At 44.0% G+C, this 15,148-nt stretch overlaps 1 protein-coding gene across 1 annotated transcript in view; it reads right to left on the reverse strand.

The window, feature by feature from the left end:
- Positions 1-15,148, reverse strand: part of LOC144738339 (thrombospondin-3-like) — a 75,880-nt gene that overhangs the window by 42,226 nt on the left and 18,506 nt on the right. Inside the window, exons 2-4 of the mRNA XM_078621387.1 lie at positions 12,928-13,134; positions 10,955-11,211; positions 6,841-6,943 (exon numbers count right to left, since the gene is read on the reverse strand). Of these exons, the coding sequence (XP_078477513.1) occupies positions 6,841-6,943; positions 10,955-11,211; positions 12,928-13,134 (567 nt within the window). The remainder of the gene's footprint in view (positions 1-6,840; positions 6,944-10,954; positions 11,212-12,927; positions 13,135-15,148) is intronic.

A 15,148-nucleotide genomic window follows, 5' to 3' on the forward strand; every position in this document is an offset into this window, starting at 1 on the left:
TTCCCATAATTACACAACCCCTCAGGTCACGGGTTTAAGCCCTGGGCTGCAATCCTTTTAAAGCCACTTTGACAATGAGTGGGTGTGTTTTATGGATTCGGCACAGTCAAGGATGCCACGCAAAATATGGGAAACTTGCTGGCTGCATTTCACTTGGTTGTAACCATGACATTCTGTTACTGCATCATTACACAAACGTAGCCGTGGAGTTGCAATTTTTGCAGGGTCATTAATGTCACAAACCAAGTTGGATTTCTGTCCCATCTACATTCACGGGCATTTCAAGATAGTTTTACGCGGATGTGCTTCAGAGTGAAAACATATTTGTGGTATTATTTGTTCTGGACAAAAGCCTTGAAAATGAGCATGAATACAATTGTTTACAACTTTCTAACCAAATAAATGTGTTTATTCACAACAACTTTAAATGTTTTAAGAACCAAAGATTATGTTTTAAACATTCTACAAAGTTACATTGAATGTTAGAAAGTGAATATGCTTTCTCACGTGTGCCAATAGTCAAAAGACCTAGAATGTTCCTGATCCCATCATATCTCCGCAGCTAAGCAGGCTGGGTCCGGCATAATGCTCGGAGGGGTGACCACTAAGGACTAACACAGGCGTGGTTAGGCATGGTGGGCAGGAGAGGGCAGTGCCACAAGATCCACTGTTGTTTTGTACTCCCCCCCCCCACCACTTTTACTAATCTGCCATAACAGGGCTATACATAATAATACAAAATGAAATAACCAGCATGGTCAAGAATGGTCAAATAACCCCGCTCTCCGCACTGCGCGGGGAGGCCCTCATCCAGCAGTGGTCGTCAAACAGGCTGTACGCGTTCCACAAGCAAAGCAACATTAGCAAAACTAAATGTCAGTGTTTGAGACAAGGGGCATTGCTGCCCAAGGTGAGCAATGAGCACCTGCTGGTTGGCACGGTTCACCACGAAGCCAGTGGGCACCGTTTGAATGTTGCAGCTGCTCACGGCTCCAAAGGCACGATCCAAGAGGGAACACTGAGATATCGACTCTGGTGACACAGAGCCCAAAGTATGCCAATGTCTTTGTTCACACCCTAAACCTTAAGATTGCTCACAACTGAACTAAATAGCAGTAACAGTGTTGATGTCCCCTTATTCGGAATCTTTATTTCGACTGAAGGAACCCGATGAGCTCTGAGGCTCTTTTTAACAGATGTCCAGTAGAGGCCGGGTCAACAAGTTACATCAACAAACAACACACACACACAAAAACGATACAATAGCAAGATAGAGAAAGGGTAGGCAAGTCACTAAAAAAAATAACTATACATAAAGTAGAAAGTACAAATTGCAAAAGTATCTAAATTCCTGCCGATTTGTCAACACAAAATGCAAGTTTGGGTAACAACAACAGTCTCAGGACCATACCACGACAATGCGGTCCCTCGATTACATTGCCGTTACCAAATCCCCATTGCAGTAGAGGAGATGATACAATGCGACTCGAATGTGTAAAGCGACTCAATGCGGCCGCATCTTAAGCGACTGCGCATGAAGGGAAACGACTTCTGTGGGGAAGAGGACACACAGATGTTGCGTTTCAAGGGAACTTGTGCACAGGACGGTGCATTCACGTGGCGCTGCAGGGAACTAAGCTGCCCTTTCTTTCGGGGCTCTCGCTGACCTGATTTGATCCTGTGTTGCTTATCGAATTTACACCAGCACATTTGTTTTTATACCTCTTCCCTTGAGCGAACTGAGATGTAATTACAGTATTTACAAATGTGGTGTATGCAGTATATACACGCGCACACGATATTTGGCCGATTGCAATCGTGAATGGGAACCTTCATTCTTATCACAGGGACCATCTATTCCATTTACTATTGGTTTCTGTTCAAGTTGAGGCTAAAGATTGCATTTTCCAATGTCTGCCTATTGTATATATTTTAAATAACGTGGTCAAATCTGATCTATATATGGACTTATGTATTATTCATTACCCACAATCCACCAGCAACATCACAATATTCTCACACAATGTTCTGTAGCTCCACCGAACAGGCACACGGTGTTCACGGAGGGCTCTTGCCGACAGCACCAGGTCACAGAGCAGCGCTGCTTTAACCAAATCACACGAATACACCCGATCTCATCGCATAATCCAAAGGCAAGCAAGACTCACCATGGATGGTGATTGGACTTGTGACAACCATTCACAACAGGTGCTATAGGCTGCTGCAGGGCCGTGTTGTGGGTTCCAGAAGGCAGAGCATCATTGTTGTACTGTACTTCTATGCGTCCTCGTCTATGTGCCCTGCCTTTACTCACCCATCCCCACCGGCGTGGAGAAGTGTAGTGCAGTAAAAAATAACCCCACGGACCCTCATCCAGCAGTGGATTTACAAAGTCATTGGCCATTCACAGCTGTCCACGATGGAAACACCGAGTGTCCTGATTGCACCCAACTGCCGCCTGCAAGCCAGCAATTGCCACGGGGTTTGGGAAGTTTTCATTGCAAATCCCAAAGGCCGCTATAGGCTTCCACAGGCATGTTGGTATATTGCTCCAAGTCTTACGCAGATCATCAGTAATTATGTGCTATATCGAAAGTAGTTTGATTGTGCTCGTGCAAAGGTAAATGATGCTCGTTGAGAAAAAACAGTGAACGTGCTGTTTGTTGGTTGGGCGCGTTAATTGTCTAGCAGAGTCAAGAGATGGATTAATAGGGACACTTGCAAGGTGCGAGGAGTGGTCCTTTAACTACAGAAATATTACAAATGTTAATATTCGTATTGAATAAGTATGCATTATAGTTAAAACAAGTACATCTTTATTCTAGAAACACATCTCTTACGTCACATTTAACGGAATATTGAATCTAAGTGAATATATTAATGTTTTTGGTGTAAATTGCCGCTATCCAATAACAAATGTAGTCAACAATGACAAAAACCACGTAAAAAAATAAAACTAAAGACCCTAATAATGTTTAACATTCTTTCAAACGTTCCTCACCACAACTGGTTTCATTTAGAGGCCTGCAACTCGCACACATTTTTCTCATTTGCAGCCGCCTGGAACACGTACGTACGGTCAAAGTGAGACAGTCGTGCACATCCAGCCTATCACGTTCCCAAGCAACGTTTCGAAAACCGTGGAATTGTTTGTTAGACCTTCTGCAAGGACAAAAAAAAACAAACATCCAGGCCATTAAGCTGGGTTGGTTACACCCAGATGTGCCCCAACGCTGGAAACAAAACAAGCGTGGGGGAATTTTACATCGCACACTCTGTCACGTCCTTTCACGGTGCAGGAAGGAACATCTCTGCTAGTTTAGCCTACTGACGTTTGACTCTCAGCCAGAGAGCAGCACATTTGCGTCTCCATACACCACAGAGGGAGGCTTTGTGCCGATTTTACGGTGGAACGTTCACGAATGGAGCGGCCGCAGCTTGCGTTGACGCAGATATACCCATATGTTGAGGGCTCTGGGCTGCTTGGCACCACTGACATTTCCTCCAACCACTACGACATGTGCTGCAAATGCGAACCAGACAAACGGCGCAGTCTGATCACGCGCAGCACCGAGTGTCGTACCGCCGAGGAAGGAGGGATTTGGCTTTAGGCAATATTATTGCGATGTATATTGTTAGTTTTTTTCGGTAAAGTCACGTAGGTAAAAAATAAAATTAAAAGTTAATCAAAGTAATAATGGAAATAAAATAATAAAAATCACGACGTTTCAGAGGCAACACAAGTCTCCGTCATCAGGTGGGACCGTCACAGCTAGATTTACTGCATCAGTAATAATAATAGCTGTGACGGTCCCACCCGATGACGGAGACTTGTGTTGCCTCCGAAACGTCGTGATTTTTATTATTTTATTTCCATTATTACTTTTATTAACTTTTAATTGAATTTTTCACCTACGTGACTTTACCGAAAAAACATAACAGTATGAATCCTTGCAGTCACGAAAGCTTCAAATTTAGAATTATCGCGATGGTTCTTTGGGAACACATCTTAGAAAACCCGCATGTCTCTAAAACAATGATTAAGTGAGTGGCTTCATAGAGCTAAAGTTGTAACGGCATGGCAGACGACTGAGCCGCTGCTGAGGAGATATTGGGTTCCGGTCCGGGGTTTTCGCGTGTAGCGCATTACCAGGGGTCGTCGGCAAGCTGTGGCAATGGAGCCGCATGTGGCTCTTTAAGGATCGCTTCGTGACCGTTATTTATCGAGGGCCACCGTCTCGTATTCACACGGCATTGTGGCTTTTGAAATATTGAGGGTTTTTTTATTTCACCGAATTTGAACAAAAATGTCTCTTCTTGTTATTTTGGTTGCCATCCCCTGTGCATTACCAACAACTATTTTCGATGCATTGTGTGCTCTATTTGGTCAGTTTAATCTCCGATGGTTTATTTTAGAGACAGTTGAAGAGCAAGGATTTCAGTCTTTAAGTTGTATAATACAGATCCTTAATCAGAATTGAGCAAAATCCTGTGGGATCACTATTACAGTACACCACTGGTAAAAGTGATACATGCTTCGATCTGTGCTCAGAAATAAACCATGTAGCCCTATTAGCTGAAACAAAATTGAAAAATGGGCATAAAATTGGTGAATAAACTGTAAAAAATATATATTTTTTAAGTCCACAATGACGGCCTTTGTTGCGAACGTAATTGCATCTGAGTGTGCTGATCGCAAGAGTTCAAAAGCACAAGATGCTGGATTGTTTTGGGTAATGTTGAGGAATATTGCTGGAAACATGTTGAGGAATATTACCAAAGTATTCAGTCTGCCACAAAGACATACCGTGGCATCATTCACAAGCCCAGGACTCGGCGAGCCAGTATTTAACGCTGAACGTACAAGTGTTGTGCTGTTTGCCGAAACGCTGTTCTCAGAACTCCTTTGGCTTTCGAATTTTACTCTGATGCAGTGCACCTGCCCAGCATGCCTCGGACGCTATGCCAGGTGTGCCGTGTTAAAATATAACAAATCCAAAGGACACCCTGGGGTATTTGACTGGAGATTTTCTGCTGTGATGCAACCGTGATAGAATGCACGTAACTATGATTTAATGTGCAAAAACTACGCTTGATGACTCAGCGTGCAATGACTGCACCCACACTTATGTGTGCGCACATTTGAACTGCTTAAACTTTTTCTTAATTTGTCCACTCTCCAGTGGTAATAATTGTACTCAAATTGTCATCGTGTATGATCAAAGCATTGTTTTTTTAAATCCTTTATATTAAGTTCGCTTGCTTGCTTGCTTGCGTGCTTGCGTGCTTGCTTGCTTGCTTACGACCGTGCAAATCTTTCGGTCGTTTTTTTAACCCACTTCCCGTGATCCAATCGAGCTGACATTTTGCACACAGACTCGTTGTGCGTGACAATTTGTTTTCGTGAATTTTTTTTTCCAAAATTTTACACTGATTAAGGAAATTTCTTTAAATATTTAATTGCCAATTGCTTAATGCTGCCAGACAATCATCTGACCCATAGGTGGCAGCCATTTCAAGCCAGAGGACGAGATGACTCTAGCCGCCACGCATATAAAGGATTTATAGTGAAAAACTTAGTTTTTACGGGTTAATTTTTTTTCAATTGCTAAACCGTAACGCACATCAGACCAAATACTTAATAGTTGGTCAACTTGAGAGCGCTATTAAAACCTTTGCGAGATATCTTCAAAGATACATTAACACTACCGGTGAACCAGAGGGTATCTATGAAGGTATCATCCAGTAGCTTTGTACTTTGACGGCAGTTCAAGCTGCACGGTTGAATGCTGGGGCAATGTGAGTGACAAAGTGATCACCGGAAAAAAAACAAAGATCTCCAAGGATGATCTTCAGCAGGACAGACAATAAAAACAATCACATGCTCTAATGTTTGCAAGCACCCTGGAACTCTCGCAACGTGTACATTTTAATTCAGACGAGTGAATGGTTTGCACTGTGCCTATATGCATATTATGTAATATGTATCCCTCAGAGCCGGGATAAAGTTGTTGGAAGGACCTCCACAGCAAGGGAGCCATGGGAGGTCCTCTACAGAGGATTTACTCGATTCTTCCTCACTGGCCAGACATCTTGGTAAAAGATGAGAGTACCCACACTTTAACTAATCACACGCGGCATGCTGATTGACTAACTGGGGGGGGGGGCTCATTAATGCTGCTCGGGGAACAGAGGCAGGGAGCGGATTGAAGAAACCCGCTCATTGTTTCAACTGCCCGAACAAGGAGATGGAACCGGCGACCTCTGGATCACGAGTCGAGCCTGCTGACCATGACACCACCATGGTAGCGTCTCAAAACTGGTGCAGGGAATAACAACGACGACGTTTGCCTCACGAATATGAGTTGAATTACGCAAAGGGTATGTTTATATATGATGGGCAAACACCATCTCTCACTGCATGGCAGCACCAATGCTTGCAGCCAATAAAAAGTGGAATTTTGGAGACTGATGAGGAGAGAAAGTGCATAAGTTGCATGCTCACATAATATTGTTGGAAACAGTCATGTAGTAAATATATAAATACAAAGGGCATACGTAGTGTGCTTCCACATATTTAAAACAACAGTTTTGTTGATCTATTACTTGTATGTGTGATTACCTATATACTTAACGTAGTTGTAGTTATGTTCTGGTATCTGTGTCAAGTATATAGGTGCCTTATAATATCAAAAAAAGACTAAACGATAATAAAATTGTGCTGATGATCCTGATGCGACTGATGATGATGATGGTGACGTGGAGGTGGTTGACTGATGGTGATGTGGAGGTGGTTGACTGACGGTGACGTGGAGGTGGTTGAGTGAGAGCGAGCCACACCGGTGTTGTGGATGTCCGCATCTCCTTGAAAGGAGCATTCCTGGATGGCCCCGACTCGAGCCAACGTTCCGCCCAACACCAGCCTCATGTCGTCGACAGTGCCCTGCTGAACAACACAGTCGCGTGTGATCACATGGCACGAGGCGTCCACCTTGCTGGCGACGCGGCTGGGTGCGGCGGAGCGTGCCTGTACCCTGGTACTTTGGAGGCAAGGGTTGATTGATCGTGTAGATTTGTGAAACACCCAAAACACCCGCTGGCCAGGAAATGGCAGGACCTCAAACGTGTTATTTTGGGGTACTCCGATTTCCTCTGACAAGAAAAGCCTGCATTAATATGCAATTGGCGAAACGTCCTAACAGGGGAGCCTCTTGAAAAAGTGATTTGAGAATGGGTGAGGCTTTCCTGGATGACGCATATTAATTTTGCTATTGGATCCTTACATGTGTTTTTATATTCAAGAGATGGATTTCATAATGCTCTTAAAGTATCTTAAGGCAGCAATGTTTTAGCCTTACCATAAGGCTTTAGACGATTTAAGTTGTTGATTCCCCCAGTGAAAGCTGTCTCTGGTGTGGACCAATCAGTTTAAAAGACAATATATATTATCAGAGCATGTGTTTTGTTTGCATGTTCACCACAAGTACATGTGGTCAATGCAGACAGGATTCCTTGAATAAGGATTCTGTTTGGTGTTTTAACATCTTGACACCTGTTGTATTACCTGTTGTTATATTTGTTGTGATTTATTAGACAGATGGTCCCATTCAACCAGTTGTCCGCCTATTTTACGAGGCAGATCCACGGGGCGTGAGCACACGAGCAACACCAACACTAAAACGACAATATTGCAGAGAACGAGTCCAGAGCCCTTCAGCAATATTGCAAAACTGATAAATAATGGTCGTAAACGAAACACACAGAACAACAAGAAATAGCAAATATAACATGAGAGCAAGAGGCGCCAGAAAAAGGTTAGGCACGGCTGCAAGTAAACTTGACATTTCATCGCAACTGAAAAAATATGACATCAATTACACGTCTCAGAAGCAGTCCTTAGTCACGATTTCCACAATACCGGCTCGCATGGGTTTTATAAAATGGTTAAGTAACTCAAACTGGCAGGCGGGAGAGAAACACACCATTCTATTTGAGTTTGACATCATGCTGAAACACTTCGAGGCTGTACATTTGAGACGGACACCTCGTGCCCTGGGAACCGCTGGCACGCTTGCTGTGATCCACGCGGAAATTAACAGTCTGAACGCTGGCCTTCCGCAACTATTTTGAGTCCACAGTGGCTTCGTGTTCCGCATGGAACTTTGTTCATTTTAACATTGATCAATGCTGAATAAGGCTCCTAAATGTACAATTTTAAAACTGTAATTGAAAGGAAATTCCAATAAAGGCCCCAGTGTTGGACGCTGGTGAATTTTATAATGCAGTTACTACAAATGTTATTTTTCAACATTTAAAATAGCAGATACTGGTAAATAAACAGCCGGTCAGTATTAATGAAATGTGAGTTTTGGCTTGATGATATAAAGGCGGTCTCCAGTTTACGACGGTCCGACTTACTACGATCCACATTTACGACGTTTATATAATGCCACCATGGATCGATTTACGACACAGTAACTTGATTTACGACGCATCTCTCGACATGACTCCGAACACATTTGAGCAGAGTCAGTCTGGTTTTTCCGATATGACTTGGCGTGGAGATTCTGTTATTCTCAAGTGTTTTTGAGGATTTGTACATAATAAACCCTGTTAAATATAGCTGATACAAGGAAAAACACCTCGACTGTTTCGAATGTCTATGGGAAATTAGGGTCCGAACAACAACGGGGTTTCCATGAGCGCATTGTGTTTAAAAGTAGGGAGTGCTTGTATGATTTATATAGGAGCATTTTAATTAAACTACAAAATATGATATGAAATGTTAGAAAATCATGCTCAATACCAGCAACATATTCACCAAATAAATATTAATATTCAAGTATGTTTCTTAGGATAGCAATGAAGTGTCGTTCTGTCAAGACATGTGATGGCGTTGATTATATGACTTGCATCAATACCATACATTTGCACATGATAAACATCCACTGTTTATTGAGATGTATTATACATAAAAAAGCCAAGAAAATATAGGATATGAGGATATTATAAATTGGAAAATCCTAAAAACGGAGGAGAATACTGGTGAATTTAAATTGTTAAAAATGGCAATGGAGCTTTTATTGGAATAACATTACAACTATGGTTGTGGATTTGAACACAAAAGCCTTATTCAATCAGGGGCTCAACCAGATACAAAAATAAACTTATATTTTAAAAAATACCCGACAAAATATTTCCAAACATAAAAAAGACTAGATTTCCCCCCCCCCCCCCATAAGTTATAACCTGCATCAAACACGTTACTCGAATAATTAAACACCTTAGACTTTATTCCTTCTTACAAATTTACACTTTTCAAGAGTTAACAGTTAGAAAGCAGAATAAGGTACTTTCTTCGCCTCTTTGTTTACAAGGCTGTTGGACATTTTTTGCATAATAAAATGCGTCATTACGTTCCACAAAATGTAGCTCTTGGCCAGAAGACTGTGGAACAGTTACGGAGCTGTTAGAAGTTCCAGGTAGAAGATTATTCCCACATGTCTCTCCTTGTTGCAGTGCCCATTGAAGTAGAGCCCAAATATGCAATGCATGTGTGTGTGTCAACCTCCTGATGAGATAATCAATCTGCCAGTCCATTCTGCGCCGCTACTGTTTGGCGCGCCCAGCTGAACCTGGGCATTTGGAATGGAAACACTGATGCCTTGCATGGTGGGTCTGTCTCGGGGTAAACCTGGGTAAACCCAGATCATAAATGTGAATTATTTCTGTAAAATAAACTTTCCAATTCCACTTCTTACAAGTTGTAAACAAGGATTATGACTGAGCAAAGCGAAGTTGAAATGTAATTGGCACTGAGGAAGGAAAATATAAGTCAGAGTTTCCAGGCATATTCAAACGCGCTTCGACAGAGGTACTGTATGGGCACGTACCGAACGCCGAGGGACACCAAGACTATCACTGAAGAGCACAGCCACACTTTTGCCATTCTCACTCAATCACGTTGTTTAAATTCAGCAGGCAACAGAATGTATGAATGCCCAACTCTTACAGGAAAGCAACCGTGGCTAGGCCAAGGGCCCCCCCCCCTGAAACTTGCAGCAATGCACAGAATGATAATAAATCATGCTAAAGACACTTTGACAAGGTTTACGGACAAATTCTAAGAAGAGAAGCTCTGGCTATAGAAAAGGTTAGCGGACGATACGGTGATACCGCTCAAAGATCTGCACAGACAAGCGGTTAGCAACCCTTGAGCCATCGTTTAGCCACCTTACAGTCAAGAAACAAATCTGCTACACTACAATCAATGGAGCCCCCACTCAGTTACACAAATATGGCACTGATGTCCAGGTGTAGCAACCAAGAGCATCATTCCGTACGGACCATTACGAAGCCAATAATCGTGTACTGTGTAGTAGATGTATGAAGAATTTGAAACAAGGTGCTTACAGCTGAAGGAGTTGAAGCTTCATCTCCATAACAATGGGCGCTTTGTCAAGTACACCGCCTACTCCAGGCTCTTACCCGTTTGAAATAAGGGAAACTCAATAAAGTTATTTCATGTACTCCTCATTCCAGCGATTGAAGGTTTTCTGTTAAAACCCTCAGTTGTTGACCTCCACTCAATCGGATGTCACCTCTTCTCTGCTGCTACCTCTATGTTATAGAATTCCCTCCTCAAGCCATCTGTGCTGCTCACCTGCTCAAGTCAGTGCGGTGGCAAAATATGAACTGCCTTGCCTAGTATACAGGAGGTCGTGGGTTCGATTGCGACCTTGACACCTGTATATATGTGCAGTTTGAATTTTATCCCCATGGTCGCGTGGATTTTTCTTCGGGTCCTCTGGTTTTTCCCTCTACATTTAGAAACATGTGTTTAGAGTTATTTGGCTGCTGTAAATTTGGACATGATAAGTCACTTCGTTGAGCTATCATTTGTGGCCTGGTTGCTTCTGAAAAAAGAGTTGGCCTGTGGCCCAACCGCACGAACCTGGTTGCGGAAGAGCGTCCGCTGCGCCGTGCGGACCTCCAGCGCGTCCGCCTGCTCAGGCATCACGTCCAGGATGGGCGGCAGGCCGCTAGCCGAGTCCACGAGCTTGCAGTCGACGTAGAGCTCGGCGCTGGAGGCGGACTCCTGCAGGCCCGACAGGCGCAGGATGAGCGAGTGCGTGCGCCCGTCGGCCAATGGCGCGTTCTGCAGGCTCACGGTGTGCATCTTGCCGTCGCCTTTCAGGTAGCGCAGCGACACTGCGTGGGGTGCAGGTGCACGTGGATCGAAGGGGGGAAAAGGAGACATGGAGGGTGACGCGGTTAGAGATGTTGAAGGTGGTAAAAAGGCGCAGCCCTGCAATTGCGCACCCGCGCCGCTGTCGGCGGAAGGGGCAATCCGGCCACTCGAGACGGTATTCTGGGCTTCTCTTCCACCCTAGCCAGACATCTTGGAAGAGGTGAGAATGCCCACACTTTACCTCACCACATGCGACCTGCCTTATCGACTAAACAGTGGTGGACAGGGGCGGGTAGATTTAAGAAACGTGCGCATCGTTTCAACTGCCGTGCTGGGAGAACGAACCTCGATTGCTTCAATCATTGTACCACAGCAACGTCCCGTGGTGAGGGATGCAGGTGTTTAACGTCGCAATGAACATCATAGTCATCATCAGGAATCGGTCAGCAGCACAGATGCTTGTCGGAGCACAAACACTGCGGGATGTCCCAATGTTCCCCCTTGCGAATTGATGAATTGTCACGATTTATGGTCGAGATGCAGTTGAAGAATGTTTTTTTTTACATTGTGAAAATCGTGTCTGCATTGGTGGCAGGGGTAAAGTTAACTCACTGCATACAGTACAAAGTAGAGAGAGGGAAGATACGGTGACTGATTTATGTATGTATGTTGAACTTATTTCGCACCATACGTAGCCAACTGTGCTAATCGAATGTGCATTCTGGAGATCACACTTTATAGTGGAGTGCCTTGAAATGTTGCATTTAACATCAGAACGATATTGTATGGACATATGAGCAGTTGTCCATTTGCAGGTATTGAGTTATAAACAAACTGCTGTAGAATCAAGACGGATGCATAAAATAATTTATAATTACATTCAATGAGAGTGGAAGAGGTGAGCCACTAGTTTGTTAAGTGACTTTTCCTTACGAGGGACCATCAATACTCTATTGTCATTTAAGGAGAGCCTCACTGAGTCTGAAAACATATTTTCTGGAGGGTCCTGCATTAAAATGTTTGCCCATTTGTATTTAGTGAGTGCATGGCATTTGGGAGGAAACCAGAGCGACCAAGGAAAACCCCTTGAGTACAAGGGAACAACGCTCATCACTCTGCACAGATCGTTTCATCTCACAGCCCAAGACTACAACACCTGAGATGTATGGGAAGGTTGCCATACAAGGTAAAGGGGATCTCTCACGAGTTGTCCCTCGTAAGGGAACTGTATTGTTACAACTCACAGCTCCTCCTGGAACTTTCCAGAAGGTTCCTCAAATCTCCTCCCTCTCATCTTTTTCCACCAATCCTCTCCCTTGGTCTCTTCATTCACCTCCAACTCTCTCCTTTCCCTCTTTCCCGCCAAATCCCTTTCATCCTCGTCCTCAGCCAATCCCATGCTATCCAGAGCCCGCCTTTGCGCAAGCTGTCTTTCATCAATCACATCACCCCAAGGTGTCGTTACGTGACCCTTACATCACCCCAAGGTGTCCCCACGTGACCCTTTAACACAAGTATTAACGAGCTCAAAAATCTGCTTAGCATCTTGAGACCTGATGACACAAAATACACTCACTATGATTTGCTCACCGGCTTTACCACCGCTACAACGTAATTTCTTTAATTTTTTACTTAAACGTTTGTAAAAAAAACTCCCCCCCCTGCCCCCGTTTATATCATAGAATGATATGATCAGAGAGAGAGAGAAGAGAATCGCAGGTGTTCCAGATAGTTACCCCTGTTGAGCTTTCCCAGGGCGACGAACTCCAGGTACTTGGCGTTCTCGCGGCGCGAGTAGATGCCAAAGATGACGCCGCCGCTTTTCGACTGCAGCCGGAAGGTGGAGACGAAGTAGAGGTCGTTGATGGACAGCATGGCATGCTGGATCTTCTCCACCGCCTGCTGGTTCTGCTTGGCCTCGCTCAGCCCCAGGAGGTCTATTGCTGCGCACAAACACAACACGTGCACACACGCATAGGGGTCAATGTCATCGATAAACAAGCAACCCCGTATGTACATTAGATGCAAAAGCCCTTTGACCAAATGCGAGTCCACTCATTGAATGGACTGAGACCATCAGCTCACTGCACATGAACACCAGGTTTAATGTTGGATGTGAAACCAGAGTCTCAGTGAAGCCAGTTCAGCTCTCTGACAGCATTGGAGAATCTGTCTGAGCCACATGGCCACCTATACTGCATTGGCAGTGATGCAGAAGCACAGAACAACAAACAAACTCAACACATTCGTCAATAACACTGGGTACAAAGAAAAAGTAAATAATAGGTGACGTTTCAGGTCCTACTCCAGAGCCTATAGAGAAGTCAGAGAGGAATTAGAGAGTAACAGCACATAGTTAAGAAGGGTGTTAAGAAGGGTGTTATTGAAAAACAAGTTTTTATGTTTGTATAGTTGCAAGTGAATCTTTATTATGAGCAGCTCCAGGAATGTAACCATAGATTGTGCAAAGTGTCTCATTTGCAAGTTAGGCTATACTATGCAATACCAATATGTGACTAAATATTTTTTTTGTGAATGGGTTCGATGTCATTGTAATGTGTCTATGATTACACAAATATATTAAAAAAATCTTAAATTTGACCCAAAATGTAACAATTTTGCTGGGGATGTATAGCTCCATAGCATTACAGATGATGTTAGTGACTTCAACACGTCTTCTTAGGGTCCTTCTCCGAGAAGACTCTTGACCAGTCTGTAGATGCGATGAAGCCTCTCATTTGCAAGTCGTTGGCTTTTTGTATGGCCACACTTTCCTTGTGTAAGGCTTGTCTCTGGGTTATGGTCTGAGGTACCCAGGTTAGCAAGCGTTGTAGATATACGGCTGGAAGGTCAGTAATGACAATGTCCAGGATGTGGTCACTTCTTGTTGGGAATTGAGCAATCTTTAGCAGGCCCAAGCAGCTTGCAAACTGTGGAGCTCGGTGGTCATCTGAGTCTGTTGTTCAGCTATCTAGCCAGTCTTCATGATGGACATTGAAGTCTCCCACCAACATGATGGAATGTGCATCGAACTCTGTCATTTTTACAGGGTTTCAGTGTCCAGGTAGTCAAATATGTCATTGTTAGCACATGGTGGTCTGTGCACGGCTCCTATGAGTAGTTTCCGGGAACATAAGGTGATTATGAACCACATAAGTTCAATGTCTGTTGGACCTCTTTGGGAGTCATGATGGATGGCAATTCCTTGTAGGCAGTACATTGCAATGCCCGCTCCAGATGAGGCAGCTCTATCTCTTCGGCAGCAGTGCAGTCTGCTCCGTCTTGAACAGATGGATCCAGGAATGTTTCCACCACGATGACAGTTGTGGGTTTGTTCTCCTTGCACAAGTTGGTGAGTTCTCCAATGTTGGATCTCAGGCCAAGGACGTTGACCTCAATGATTCGCAGTTCCCTGTCTCGTAGTCGGTGGGCAGGCGTATGTCGTTTCCATTTTGTCCGTCCTTTCGAGGCTTGGCTTTGTTTCTTGTATAAATTGAGAGTAGGGTTGAAGGGTTGCTGGCCCTTGACCCAAAACACACTTGAACAGTGTGGTGGATGTATACGCTATACATGACCTGATCTCAAAGCATTTGAAGACTCATAACATACCGTGCTCAGGCAAGAGCCACTCGGTCAAGGGTGGGGTGACCAGCGTTTTTGTTATACCCCCACTACCCCAAGTGACCTTTTGTCCACACTCGGGGCAGCACTTTCCCACCTGCTCTGCTTCAGAGAGAGAAATTATGAAGAACCTGGTGTAATCACAGGCGGCCGTCTAGATTTGAACCCAGGTTCTCAGCAGTTATCAGCTCACTACTTTGATCTCTTAGCCACCGTGATACCTACGCACTCATGCTACTTGTTGACATAATACTAATTTAATGATCAACATTTATTGACCATCTCTTAAGATGAATACGAATACATGTGTGTGTGTGTGAATGTGTGTTTGCTGAA

The sequence above is a fragment of the Lampetra planeri genome, chromosome 3 (genome assembly GCF_965212315.1).
Source record: "Lampetra planeri chromosome 3, kcLamPlan1.2.h2, whole genome shotgun sequence".
Lineage (NCBI taxonomy): Eukaryota > Metazoa > Chordata > Hyperoartia > Petromyzontiformes > Petromyzontidae > Lampetra > Lampetra planeri.